A 14504-nucleotide genomic window follows, 5' to 3' on the forward strand; every position below is an offset into this window, starting at 1 on the left:
GGCAGGGGGCTAGGTAGGGGCAGGTACAAGGGGCAGGTATAAGGGCAGGTACAAGGGGCAGGTAGCAAGGGGCAGGTACAAGGGGCAGGTATAAGGGCAGGTACAAGGGGCAGGTATAAGGGCAGGTACAAGGGGCAGGTACAAGGGGCAGGTACAAGGGGCAGGTACAAGGGAGCCCTGTGTTTATTTGCAGAGGGAGGAGGGGATATTAAAGCCGCACTCAGTACCAATAATCCCAATAAAATGAAAGTAATAAATACAGATAATACAAACCTGCTCCTGCCGAGACAGTAAATTCTAATAGGGAATTGGGCTGATTAACCCTTTGTATTGTCTCCATAGAGACCTCTAATGAACTGTTATAGATATTATTCCAATAACTCATTGCCGTTCCCCCCAGAGCACAGCCCATATATACGGGGGGGTCACTGAGAAACTAACCTGTAAGACTACAATTGACTGAGGGTCTCGCCCACAGAGCTTACACTGAGAGGGATGGAAGGAGAGCGCCCCCTACCCCTGGTCTGTTTTGGTGAATTGAATGCAAGGTGAACATTAAAGGGCAACTAATACCTGAGTTCTCTATGCCCCTCCCCCTTCAACACTTTCCTGCTGTTTGTACCTAGGTGAATGGGTTGATGGAACATTCCGAGTGCAGTTCCTGGCCCCGGGCCCAGTGTGTGAGCCTTACGGGTCAGCGCCAGGAGCAACCGATCCACCCTTTGTAAATACGTTGGAGTAAAGCCCCGGGGCAGATAATGTTTATTAACCAAGTGGATACGGAACTAACAATTAGTGCTGTGAGTGCGACACGTCCTGATTCTACATAAACCAATACGTTCCCAGGGCCGTTCCTGCTGGAGTTGGCTCTGCTTATGTGAAGCTTCTAATGCTCTGATTGGCTAAAGGCAGATCTGCCCATGTGATGCTCTAATGCTCCAATTAACCAGTTAGGCCCTGTGGCCCTGAGATCACCCCCCCCCCCCCCCGCTCTGACTGCAGGTCTAGGCTTGTGATTGTCCCAATGGCTACTGGGTGTGGCCCTGTAACCATTCTAATGCTCTGACCTGGCCTATAGAGTGCAGAATAACAGTTCTTTGGTTACTGTTATTATTATTTCTGTCCATTTTAGAGTTTCAGCAGTGATTTGGTTGCTAGGGCCCAAGTTACCTTAGCAACCAGGGAGTGGTTTGGATGAGAGGCTGGTATATGAATAGGGGAGGGGCTGAAAAGAAATGAAAGTTATAAAAAGTAACAATAACAATAAAACTGGAGCCTCACAGAGCAATAGGGTTTGGCTGCCGGGGTCAGTGACCCCCATTTGAAAGCTGCAAAGAGTTGAAAGAAGAATAAAAATGAAAAACTATAACAAATAAATAATGAAGACCAATTGAAAAGTTGCTTAGAATAGGAAATTCTGAACCCTCCCTTTAAGTTCATTCTCTACCAATAAGAAAAACAGAGGCTTTTAGTTAATTGCCCCCCCCCCCCCCCCCACAGGACCCTCAGCCCCGGGATTCACTTTATTGCTTTATCTGCCGCTTGTGCTCAAATAATTCCAGGGGAGACAGCGCCCCCTGGTGTCCGGCAGGAAAATCACCAGCAACAAAGAATTTCAGCAGTTTTGACCAGATCAGATGATCATATGGGCCAAAAACTCCCTGCTCAGGATTATATCGGCCGACCAGGTAGGTACAAGGATATATATATATATATACCAACTGTATCACAATAGCTTCCCACTGCCTGGTTGCTAGGGTACAGTAGTTTTTCTTGTCTTTTTTTTCCTAACTCTTTCCAGCTTTCAAATGGGGGTCACTGACCCCGGCAGCCAAACCCTATTGCTCTGTGAGGCTCCAGTTTTATTGTTATTGTTACTTTTTATTCCTTATCTTTCTATTCAGCCCCTCCCCTATTCATATATCAGTCTCTCTTTCAAACCATTCCCTGGTTACTAGGGTAAACTGGACCCTAGCAACCCTAACACCAAACTCAAGACCTTCTGAGCAACAATTGAAATAATTAAAAAACTACAAATAATAAAAAATGAAGACCAATTGCAAACTGTCTCAGAATGTTACTCTCTACATCAAACTAAGAGTTAACTCAAAGGTGAACATCCCCTTTATAATTCTAAAAACCCCCCAAAAAAGACCAATTGCAAGTTGTCTCAGGATAAACTACTCCTTTCTGATAAGAACAACATAAAACATCGTATAAAGCCACAATACAAATATTTTTATAATAACGACGCTGAACTCGTTAGAGGGCGGTTAATAAATTTTTATTGTTGATTTAGAAAAAAAAAATTCAAGCTAAAATTAAGGGTAAAATCTCCAGAAAAAGGAGAAAGAGTTAAAGTTGCTGCGACTCACTATATAAATACTAATAACGTCAGTGATACTAAATGTGCCCAGCGGGGGGCAGTCGGGGGTCCGTTCATGGAATCGATTGCCCAGGCTGGATGCGATTGGCTGCGGCGGTACAGCGAAAGTGCAGGGTAGCAGTGTAATTGGCTAAAAGACACACAGCTATGTACAAGGGGAATGGGCACTGCTTGTCCTATGCCACTATCTGGCAATCAGTGGGGGCCACAGTGCATTGTCCTTAGGGGGCCACAGAGATCTATTCCACAGGAACTGTCCCTCCGTGGCAGTCAATTTTGGGGGGGTTAATAGGGATTTTCTGATCCGGGATATTTTCACTGTCGGTCCACGAAGCGAACGTTGATCTTCCCCCCGGGACACAGGAGCCCGTGGGTTTTGGGCAGAACGGTCGTGGTTTGGGGCGACGGTTTAATCTCGAAATTCTGAAGAAGCTGCAACAGAGATTAAAGGGGAAGTAATACTCAATATCTGGCATTTGTACAGCGCTGCGGAATATGTTGGCGCTTTATAAATAAATAATAATAATATTTGTACCTGGATGAGCAGCAGATGCATCTCCAGTTCCGCCACCCTGCGGCCGATGCAGCTGCGGATCCCGTAGCCGAATGGGATGGAGCCAAAGTTCTCCTTGCGTTCTAGGTTTCCGCTGCGGATCCAGCGCTCCGGTCTGAACTCTTCCGCCGCCGGGAAGCACTCGGCATCGTAGGACGTGGAATAGTGACACAGCGCCAACTGGGTCTGTAAGGGGCAAAGGGGAAGGTTGGCACAGACATTGGGCTCCCCATTGGCTCCTGGGTTCAGGGGTTCGGCAGCCTATTGGCCAGTTCTCAGCCATTGGGGAACTGCCAGATCCACTGGGACAGAAACACCAGACCCAAAGTATCAGTTCTCTTTGGCAAACTGGATTGAAACCTTCTCCCCATATGTGCGGCCTCCGTACCCACCCCCATTATTGCCCCACTATTGCCCCATGTACAGCAGCCCAAGGCTTGTGAATGTTGCCCCAAGGTGGGTTCTTCTTACCCTTAAAGGCACCAGGTTTGCTCTGGGTGTGAAGAACCTGCAGCCTTTTACTCTAAAATGTCCATTACCCAACCCTCCGACTCTTATCCCAACAGGGGGCCAGTGGTCACGTGACCATGTAAGTAGCCCCCAGTACCCCACTGCCCTGTGATTGTAGCATTTTGCCCCAGTACTCCCTGCTCTATGATTGTAGCATTTTGCCCCAGTACCCCACTGCTTTGTGATTGTAGCATTTTGCCCCAGTACCCCCCAGTACCCCCTCTGCTCTATGATTGTAGCATTTTGCCCCAGTACCCCCCAGTACCCCACTGCTTTGTGATTGTAGCATTTTGCCCCATTACCCCCTGCTCTATGATTGTAGCATTTTGCCCCAGTACCCCCCTGCCCTGTGATTGTAGCATTTTGCCCCAGTACCCCCCAGTACCCCCCTGCTCTATGATTGTAGCATTTTGCCCCAGTACCACCTGCCCTGTGATTGTAGCATTTTGCCCCAGTACCCCCTGCCCTGTGATTGTAGCATTTTGCCCAGTACCCCCCTGCCCTGTGATTGTAGCATTTTGCCCCAGTACCCCCTGCCCTGTGATTGTAGCATTTTGCCCCAGTACCCCCTGCTCTATGATTGTGGCATTTTGCCCCAGTACCCCCTGCCCTGTGATTGTAGCATTTTGCCCCAGTACCCCCTGCCCTGTGATTGTAGCATTTTGCCCCGTTCTGTACTTACCCCTTTGGGGATGAAATATCCACCCACAACCAAGTCATCCTGGGTGACTCTGCCGTTCCCGGGCAGGACGGGGAAGAGCCTGCACAGAAGCACAGAGGGTTCCATTCAGTCAAACTCCCCATTACGGTATATAATACCCCCCCCCCAGGAACCCAGGAACGGCCAATCTCACCTCAAGGTTTCCTTAACGACAGCCCTGACCAGGGGCATTTTGGGAACATCTTCTGCCGTCGGAACCTGATCTTTCCCAAAGTTCTGCACAATCTGCTGATACACGGCCTCCTGGATACCGGGGTTCTTTGCCAGCAGATATGTTGCCCAAGAAAGAGTAAAGGAAGTCTGGGGGGGGGGGGAAGGTTTAAGGTTATAAATGACTTTAAGAAAAATTAGTCTGAACAATTATGTATCTAGATCAAGAACTAACAATTATTCTTAATGGGTAGAAACAGTGCACGGAGACAAATCTAAATCTTATGGTCTTGTCCTACTGCCTCCATCTTGCCCTACTGTCTCCATCTTGCCCTACTGTCTCCATCTTGCCCTACTGTCTCCATCTTGTCCTACTGCCTCCATCTTGCCCTACTGTCTCCATCTTGCCCTACTGTCTCCATCTTGCCCTACTGTCTCCATCTTGTCCTACTGCCTCCATCTTGCCCTACTGTCTCCCTCTTGCCCTACTGTCTCCCTCTTGCCCTACTGTCTCCCTCTTGCCCTACTGTCTCCCTCTTGCCCTACTGTCTCCATCTTGCCCTACTGTCTCCATCTTGCCCTACTGTCTCCATCTTGCCCTACTGTCTCCATCTTGCCCTACTGTCTCCATCTTGAGGAGAAGGAAAAGCAAAAGGGCACAATAATGATTCGTTACCGTGTCGACACCAGCCAGGAGCATTTCGGTCATATTGGCATAAATCTCTTCTAAATCCAACTCTTTGGAGAGCAGAAGGTGGGTGAGGACCCCTCCTTGTACCTCTTCTCCTTTCTCCAACTGGGACTCGATCTGCCGCAATCGGTCGTCCACGTGGATCTGACCTGTGAGAAAGGGATCACCGTGACTCTTTGCTGTCCGTGGGTTTAACGTACAGAGAGAAAGGGCCGGGATGTGGCAAAATTTATATTAAATGTATTTTATCCCCATTCAATAAGGCCCATTGGTTATTTTACCGAAAATCCAATTTCTAAAGCTGCATTACTGCCAATGGCCACTAGGGGTGTCTTCAAAAGCTGAATCCAAGCAAAAAGTCCAACTTTTTTCAGGGTAATTGTGGCCCCTGGGGGCCATTGTTATGTTTACTGACTATTTACAGAAATAAATAAATGGGAACTCACTGAATTTGAAGAGTCCGTCCCAGGACCTGCAGAATTCTCGCCACGGTTTGGGGATTAAGGGGCGTAACCACTTGGGGATGGCGCCGGCGTACATGGTCGTCTTGAACATGCTGAACATGAGCTCCAGAGCTTCGATGTATTCCTTGGTCTGCTGAGGGATCTGGTCGTCCAGGCACCCCAGGCGGCACTCGTACAGGATTGTGGCAATAGCTAAAGGGGAAAAGGGAAGAGCTTAGGGCCAGAGATTGACTGCGAGTATCTGGGTGCAGATAATCACTGCACTGCTGGTTCTGACTCCTGAAACAATGTAGCAGGAACCAGCTGGTTAACTAACCTGAAGGAGAACTGCTACACTGTTTCACGAGTCAGAACAAGAGAATATAACGGGTCAGATACTGGAGGCGACTCACCTTCCATGGAGTACTTGAAGTATAGATCATTGACATTGGTCACAGTCAGCCCATCACTTTCTTGGACTCGGAGCTTGCGGATCCTCTTTACCAGATCTTCAACAACCTCATTTACCCCTCCGGAATACATGGCCACGTCCCTTGGCCGGAGAATCTTCTGCCGCAGGACACTTCGCATGTTCAGCCACTTCTCCCCTTCCCTGCGGGGCAACAATAGAACCTATCAGCTGGAACTGCCATAGTGTTTCCCTTAGACAGTACAGTATGGGGGTACAGCTTATTGTGTGCCCAGAACATTCCTTCTCTGTATATTTGTATTTATACATATGGGTAGGGGGTGCCATAGTGTTTCCCTTAGACAGTACAGTATGGGGGTACAGCTTATTGTGTGCCCAGAACATTCCTTCTCTGTATATTTGTATTTATACATATGGGTAGGGGGTGCCATAGTGTTTCCCTTAGACAGTACAGTATGGGGGTACAGCTTATTGTGTGCCCAGAACATTCCTTCTCTGTATATTTGTATTTATACATATGGGTAGGGGGTGCCATAGTGTTTCCCTTAGACAGTACAGTATGGGGTACAGCTTATTGTGTGCCCAGAACATTCCTTCTCTGTATATTTGTATTTATACATATGGGTAGGAGGTGCCCTAGTGTTTCCCTTAGACAGTACAGTATGGGGGTACAGCTTATTGTGTGCCCAGAACATTCCTTCTCTGTATATTTGTATTTATACATATGGGTAGGGGGTGCCATAGTGTTTCCCTTAGACAGTACAGTATGGGGGTACAGCTTATTGTGTGCCCAGAACATTCCTTCTCTGTATATTTGTATTTATACATATGGGTAGGAGGTGCCATAGTGTTTCCCTTAGACAGTACAGTATGGGGGTACAGCTTATTGTGTGCCCAGAACATTCCCTCTCTGTGTATTTGTATTTATACATATGGGTAGGAGGTGCCATAGTGTTTCCCTTAGACAGTACAGTATGGGGTACAGCTTATTGTGTGCCCAGAACATTCCTTCTCTGTATATTTGTATTTATACATATGGGTAGGGGGTGCCATAGTGTTTCCCTTAGACAGTACAGTATGGGGGTACAGCTTATTGTGTGCCCAGAACATTCCTTCTCTGTATATTTGTATTTATACATATGGGTAGGGGGTGCCATAGTGTTTCCCTTAGACAGTACAGTATGGGGGTACAGCTTATTGTGTGCCCAGAACATTCCTTCTCTGTATATTTGTATTTATACATATGGGTAGGGGTGCCATAGTGTTTCCCTTAGACAGTACAGTATGGGGGTACAGCTTATTGTGTGCCCAGAACATTCCTTCTCTGTATATTTGTATTTATACATATGGGTAGGGGGTGCCATAGTGTTTCCCTTAGACAGTACAGTATGGGGGTACAGCTTATTGTGTGCCCAGAACATTCCTTCTCTGTATATTTGTATTTATACATATGGGTAGGGGGTGCCATAGTGTTTCCCTTAGACAGTACAGTATGGGGGTACAGCTTATTGTGTGCCCAGAACATTCCTTTTTCCCGTTAGGGTACAGGCAGGGCAGTTAACAAGCTGGCGTTGGTCTTTATCAGTCACATGACAGTAAATTAACCCCCAGTGGAAACTCACGCTGAAATGAGTCCAGTGGACCGTCCCCTTAATTCTCGATACTCGTGCCAGGACTCCATGTTGGCCCTTTGGGGGGCATCTCTTTCTGCCCTGAGCACTTGGGCGACCATGTCTTTATCAGCAATCGACACCACAAACTGAGGCCCAAAGTGCGACTTGAATATCCGGCCATATTGGCGCGCGTGTTTTTGCTGGAATTAGAAAGGGGGAGGGGGGGGGGTTATTTTATCTGCAACCTGAAACCTTCACAAATAAGCAAATTCTGAAATACATTTCCCATGATCCTCCCAAAGGCTGGAAAGCAGCCGCCATGATTACAGAGTTATTCTGTCTGATCCCCCATTGTAAGCAGCAGTCCTGCCCTGCTTTATGGCTGAGATTCTAGCTATCTGTATAACAGAGCATTCTGTCACAGTGGCACAGATCCTATCTGATCCCCCCATTGTAAGCAGCAGTCCTGCCCTGCTTTATGGCTGAGATTCTAGCTATCTGTATAACAGAGCATTCTGTCACAGTGGCACAGATCCTATCTGATCCCCCCCATTGTAAGCAGCAGTCCTGCCCTGCTTTATGGCTGAGATTCTAGCTATCTGTATAACAGAGCATTCTGTCACAGTGGCACAGATCCTATCTGATCCCCCCATTGTAAGCAGCAGTCCTGCCCTGCCTTTATGGCTGAGATTCTAGCTATCTGTATAACAGAGCATTCTGTCACAGTGGCACAGATCCTATCTGATCCCCCATTGTAAGCAGCAGTCCTGCCCTGCTTTATGGCTGAGATTCTAGCTATCTGTATAACAGAGCATTCTGTCACAGTGGCACAGATCCTATCTGATTCCCCCCATTGTAAGCAGCAGTCCTGCCCTGCTTTATGGCTGAGATTCTAGCTATCTGTATAACAGAGCATTCTGTCACAGTGGCACAGATCCTATCTGATCCCCCCATTGTAAGCAGCAGTCCTGCCCTGCTTTATGGCTGAGATTCTAGCTATCTGTATAACAGAGCATTCTGTCACAGTGGCACAGGATCCTATCTGATCCCCCATTGTAAGCAGCAGTCCTGCCCTGCTTTATGGCTGAGATTCTAGCTATCTGTATAACAGAGCATTCTGTCACAGGTGCACAGATCCTATCTGATCCCCCCATTGTAAGCAGCAGTCCTGCCCTGCTTTATGGCTGAGATTCTAGCTATCTGTATAAACAGAGCATTCTGTCACAGTGGCACAGATCCTATCTGATCCCCCCATTGTAAGCAGCAGTCCTGCCCTGCTTTATGGCTGAGATTCTAGCTATCTGTATAACAGAGCATTCTGTCACAGTGGCACAGATCCTATCTGATCCCCCCATTGTAAGCAGCAGTCCTGCCCTGCTTTATGGCTGAGATTCTAGCTATCTGTATAACAGAGCATTCTGTCACAGTGGCACAGATCCTATCTGATCCCCCCATTGTAAGCAGCAGTCCTGCCCTGCTTTATGGCTGAGATTCTAGCTATCTGTATAACAGAGCATTCTGTCACAGTGGCACAGATCCTATCTGATCCCCCCATTGTAAGCAGCAGTCCTGCCCTGCTTTATGGCTGAGATTCTAGCTATCTGTATAACAGAGCATTCTGTCACAGTGGCACAGATCCTATCTGATCCCCCCATTGTAAGCAGCAGTCCTGCCCTGCTTTATGGCTGAGATTGTAGCTATCTGTATAACAGAGAATTCTGTCACAGTGGCACAGAAACGTTAGGATATTTCCCCTTTATTACAATGGGGGGGGGGGGGGGGGGGGGGGGGGACTGAGCCACCTGCACTTTTATTTCCTGCTGAGTTCTGGCTACAGCTCAGTGCCTGCTGCTGGATATATGATCTGGCTGGAAAGCCAATTCCCCGGGGGGGCAGGATACACATGTGAGTGATATTATGTTTCCTTAATAGATTTCAGGGCCCCTTAAAATCCTCCAGTTTGATTGGTGCTCGTTGGCTGTTTCATAACGAATCTCCCCCCCCCCCCCCCAACACTTGGCAGCGCGCCCACGGCGAATCAACGAAACCCAATCCGAGCCCAGTGGAACGCAGAGCCGGGTACGGGGGCCGAGGCAGCTGTTACATGGAGGCGGCACCGCTGGGTCTGCTCAGCTCTAATGAAAAATCTATAGAACTTGGGGCTCCAGTTTTATTGTTATTGTTACTTTTTATTACTTATTTTTCTATGCAGCCCCTCCCCTATTCATATACCAGCCTCTCATTCAAACCACTCCCTGGTTGCTAAGGTAATTTGGACCCTAGCAACCCTAACACCAAACTCAAGATCTTCTGAGCAACAATTGAAATAACTAAAAAACAAATAATACAAAATGAAGACCAATTGCAAGTTATCTCAGAATATCACTCTCTACATCATACTAAGAGTTAACTCTAAGGTGAATATCCCCTTTAAAAGCCAAATCTGTGATAATAACCTCCTTGGGTGCTACAGTATCCCACCCCCCCTGGTTAAGCCCCCCCGGTTATGCCCCCCCTTGCACCATTAAAACAAACCCCTGACCCGCCTCTGATGGTTTCCCCCATTCTGGCCAAGCTCTTCCCTGCACTTTGCTTGGGGGCCTCCAAACCTAAACATCTCGGTGCCAAGCTCTTCCCTTTGATGTGCCCTCTCCTGCCACTCATACCCCCCCCCCCCGGGGCAGTCTCCGTGCCCCACTAATACACACCTTGGCTCCATTCCCAGACGTGCCCCCCCCCACACCTTTCTCCTCTCCTGAATACTAAGTAACTCTATTGTGATTCCCAGCTGGCCCCTCTCCCACCTCTGCCCCATCCCTTCCCACCTTTCTCTTCCCCTTCAACTGAGTATTTAAGGGGTTAAAGGTGAGTCTCCAATAGAGAATAATGTCCCTTCAGCCCCTCCTCCTCTTCCTCCTCCTCAGTTCTCACATCTCCAGTTAAACTGCAGGGAGTTACCAAGGATTGGGGAAAAGGAACCCCCATATTCTACCCCCAAATCCACAATATAAAGCCACACAACAGCCAATCAGATTGCGGATCTCTCAGGATGCCCTGGAGCCCCAGTAACAAGGTAACGCCCCATCTAATTGCCCCCCATGTTCTATAGAACAGATTTCCTTTGGGCGGGAAACTTCACCTTTAACCTGTTAGTGGGTTATAGATGCCCCTTTTGTAAGCAGATTTTCAATTGGTTTTCATTATTTGTTTTTGGAATATTTTTTGTTCCTATTCTGCCTCTATCGGTAATGGAAAGGTTGTACATTACCTGTAGGGGGGTATTAACCCTGTGACACCCCCCAGGGCACAGACCCTGGCTATTACCCCTCTCCAGCCTATTACATCACATTACACCCACCCAGTCGGGAGATTCAGGCTGGAGCTATTAACCCCCTCCAGCCCATTACATGCCCCAAGGAGGCTCAGGGACATACAAAAAGAGTTATTAACCCTTTCATCTCTACAGAATGCAAATGCAATCAGGGGTTACACAATAATAACTATTAACCCCCCCATATATCATTACAATCCCCAAGGGGTCAGACCCCGGCCGCAGCCACACAGTGAGAAATAATAACCCCCCCCCCTTCAGCCAGGGGGCAGATAAAGCTTTGGCAGCGTAGAAATAGCCAAATAATACCCCTCTGCAGCCCATTACCCACCCCAGGGGCACATACAGGCTGGGTACCACAGAGTGAGACACCCCCAGACAGGGCGGAGAGAAGCAGCAGGGGGTGGGGTCCCAGTTGTGTAACTGCTGGAGCACATGGTGGGGGGAGGGGCAGCTAATTGGCTGCTAATTACTAATTACTTAACCCCCCTCGGACCCTCCTTCCTGCTCTCTCTGGGACTCACACTTTGCTCTGCCTGCACTGGGGAGAAATCCAGGGGATCATCGCTACCACCCAAGAATCAATGTAACTTTTACACCGCCGTCCCCCCCCCCCCCCCAGCAGCTGGATTTGCTGGGATATTAACCCTTGTTGTGCTAAAGACCCCTCATCTCTGGGACAAAACCTTACAAATCAGCATCTGAAAAAAATGCCCCTCTATGAAGCACTCAAAGAGAGACCCCCCCATGAACCCCTCAAACAACTGGAACCAACAGAGACTTGTTACCAACTATCTGCCCCAGATAATGGCATCTGGATATCCTAAAGCAGCAGGAACCCCCAAGTCTGCACTTGGACCCCCCAAATCGGCTGCACTCACCCTGGCCCTAATCTTCAGCTTCAACTCAGCAAATGGACCCCCCATAATCTGTACTTGGAGCCCCCCAAACCCCCTGATGTTCCATTCAGTACCTGAATCTCTTGGATGCGGCCGAACCCGTCCCGCCAGAAGAACTCTACCAGGTTGGCCATGGTGCTGGGACCAGGCATCTCCTTAAGGTTCTTCACCATTGGGGACCCCTTGACTGTGGCCCCCAACACCCCCTCCGCTTGCTCGTGCTCCAACGCCTGACCGGCTGCCTGCGCCCCTGGGAATCGGTGGAAACTCCTGGCCAAGCCCTCCAGCCGGGCAGAGCCCCTCAGTAATTGCCCCAGTGCTGCCATCTGATGCCTGGATAGGGTGCCTGGATCTGAGTGCGGTACCTTCCCTGCACCATCATTTATCCGCCTCCCCTGGGGGCAGGACCGGGGGTGGGGGAGCAGAATTTTATGTAATGCCCCTCTGTGTAACACACAGCCCCTTTGTTCCACCTCATTAGCTACAAAGTCACTTTATAAGATGCAGATTTATGCGCAGGATCCAGGTAAGTTGTAATTAAAGAGAAAAAAGTGCCTTTATATCTATTTATTCTATTTACTCCCAAATCCCTCTCTGTATATCTACATGTTGTGCTCTATATACACAGATATATCCGTATACTCGCCCACAAGCGCCGATATCCACAGGCTTTAGATCGGAATTTGTCAATTAAAAAATATATATATTTATATGTACTTATTGTACAGCGCTGCGGAATATGTTGGTGCTTTATAAATAAATGTTAATATAAATAAAAGTAGGAATATATATTTATAAGTCACTTTCTAAGAGCCGGACATAGAGGTGATGGCAGATAAAGCTCAGATTTATGACCCATTGCCCCTACTCCCCACTGCCTTCCGTACAATAGGGGGCCAACTCAGGGGGAGTCTGCTTAGTGTTACATGGGTATAAGCACCGGAACTGGGGGATAATAGCCTCTGGGAAGGGACTGGGGCTGTGGGATAGCAGGTATAGTAGGGAGAGATGGTGCCTATAGTAGCAGTGGGGGGATAATAGCCTCTGGGAAGGGACTGGGGCTGTGGGATAGCAGGTATAGTAGGGAGAGATGGTGCCTATAGTAGCAGTGGGGGGGATAATAGCCTCTGGGAAGGGACTGGGGCTGTGGGATAGCAGGTATAGTAGGGAGAGATGGTGCCTATAGTAGCAGTGGGGGATAATAGCCTCTGGGAAGGGACTGGGGCTGTGGGATAGCAGGTATAGTAGGGAGAGATGGTGCTATAGTAGCAGTGGGGGAATAATAGCCTCTGGGGAAGGGACTGGGGCTGTGGGATAGCAGGTATAGTAGGAGAGATGGTGCCTATAGTAGCAGTGGGGGAATAATAGCCTCTGGGAAGGGACTGGGGCTGTGGGATAGCAGGTATAGTAGGGAGAGATGGTGCCTATAGTAGCAGTGGGGGGATAATAGCCTCTGGGAAGGGACTGGGGCTGTGGGATAGCAGGTTATAGTAGGGAGAGATGGTGCCTATAGTAGCAGTGGGGGGATAATAGCCTCTGGGAAGGGACTGGGGCTGTGGGATAGCAGGTATAGTAGGGAGAGATGGTGCCTATAGTAACAGTGGGGGGATAATAGCCTCTGGGAAGGGACTGGGGCTGTGGGATAGTAGGGAGAGATGGTGCCTATAGTAGCAGTGGGGATTCCAAGCAGAACCAAAGACCTCGGCTAAACATCAGTACTCAGGGTGCATTAGGGGTGGATTGCTAGGTACCAAGTCCCCCTCCATAGCCAAACAAAATTCTTTAATCTGCTGTTTGGTTGCTAATGTAGTGAAGCCCTAGCAACCAGATAGTAGTTCAAATTCTAAGCAGAGAAAGTTTAAATATATAATCTTATATCTATGCAGTGAACATTGTGGGAAACATTTGTCATTTTCACATTTATTGCCTTTTGCACAGGTTCTCGTTAGAAACCACTAGGGGGCGTATGGCGATGCAATATTGGATCAGTCCTGCTGGCTTCTGGGCAATCCCAGGGGCCCACACTGGCTGTGGGCTCCCCAACACACACATATGGGGGTTCTCCTTGGAGAGTCAATCCTTGCACTGCACAGAGTCCTGTCCTATTACTTTACCCAAAGTTAAAGGGAAACTAAAGCCAAAATGGTGTTGACAGGTTGGATGTATTGAAGAATATAAAGATGTCCGACATTTGCCCCTCTAGCTGAACTATACCCCTGGCAGTTGGGAGGAGCTAGAGGGCCCCAAAATAAAGCTGATTGGATCAGTGCTGTTGTATAATATCCATACACCGACCAACTGTTTAATCAACTTGATTGGCCAAATACTGGGGCCGGAGTGGCTCTTATGTAACTGCAGGGGCCACACTGCAAAGGGAAGTGCTTACAGGCATTTAGCAGATCAGACAGGGATGTCAATTAACACTTAGTAATTAGGGGGATAATGAGGCAGTCAAACGTGAAATCAGGTGTCAGAAATGGCCGGAGCGGCTCATTATCCCACTAATGACGGGGGGGAAGTATGTAACGCCTCTGATCAAAGTATCCCCCCCCCACTCCCAACACCAAATGTCACTAATTTCATTTCCCGTTAGCAGAGGGACAGAAACAAGGAAGTGGGGCCCCTGCTGGGAACCCCATTGGCTGTCAGATAATTTACTATAATTTAGGGAGGGGCCCTAAAATGATCCATTTGCACAATACAAACCTACCCCCCCCACAGGGGCCCTTTTATTAAATGATGGCCCCACCAGTATACATAGACACCCAGTTGCCAGA

General features: G+C 48.4%; 1 protein-coding gene across 2 annotated transcripts; it reads right to left on the reverse strand.

The window, feature by feature from the left end:
• Nucleotides 1–2268: 2268 nt before the first annotated feature.
• cyp27c1 (cytochrome P450 family 27 subfamily C member 1) lies at nt 2269–12064 on the reverse strand. 2 transcript variants are annotated; one of them, NM_001011341.1, is made up of 9 exons: nt 11802–12064; nt 7507–7697; nt 5868–6067; nt 5458–5667; nt 4997–5160; nt 4304–4470; nt 4132–4210; nt 2922–3125; nt 2269–2818 (listed from the first exon to the last, which is right to left on the reverse strand). In NM_001011341.1, exons 1-9 carry the CDS (start codon nt 11877–11879, stop codon nt 2702–2704), a joined length of 1410 nt encoding a protein of 469 aa, NP_001011341.1. In that variant the 5' UTR covers nt 11880–12064; the 3' UTR covers nt 2269–2701. The 2 variants fall into 2 exon arrangements, with proteins under 2 accessions (NP_001011341.1, XP_031748479.1); XM_031892619.1 differs by lacking the exon at nt 11802–12064 and adding an exon at nt 11160–11181.
• Between the last annotated feature and the right edge of the window lie 2440 nt (nt 12065–14504).

Source organism: Xenopus tropicalis, chromosome 9 (genome assembly GCF_000004195.4).
Source record: "Xenopus tropicalis strain Nigerian chromosome 9, UCB_Xtro_10.0, whole genome shotgun sequence".
In the NCBI taxonomy this organism is placed as follows: domain Eukaryota; kingdom Metazoa; phylum Chordata; class Amphibia; order Anura; family Pipidae; genus Xenopus; species Xenopus tropicalis.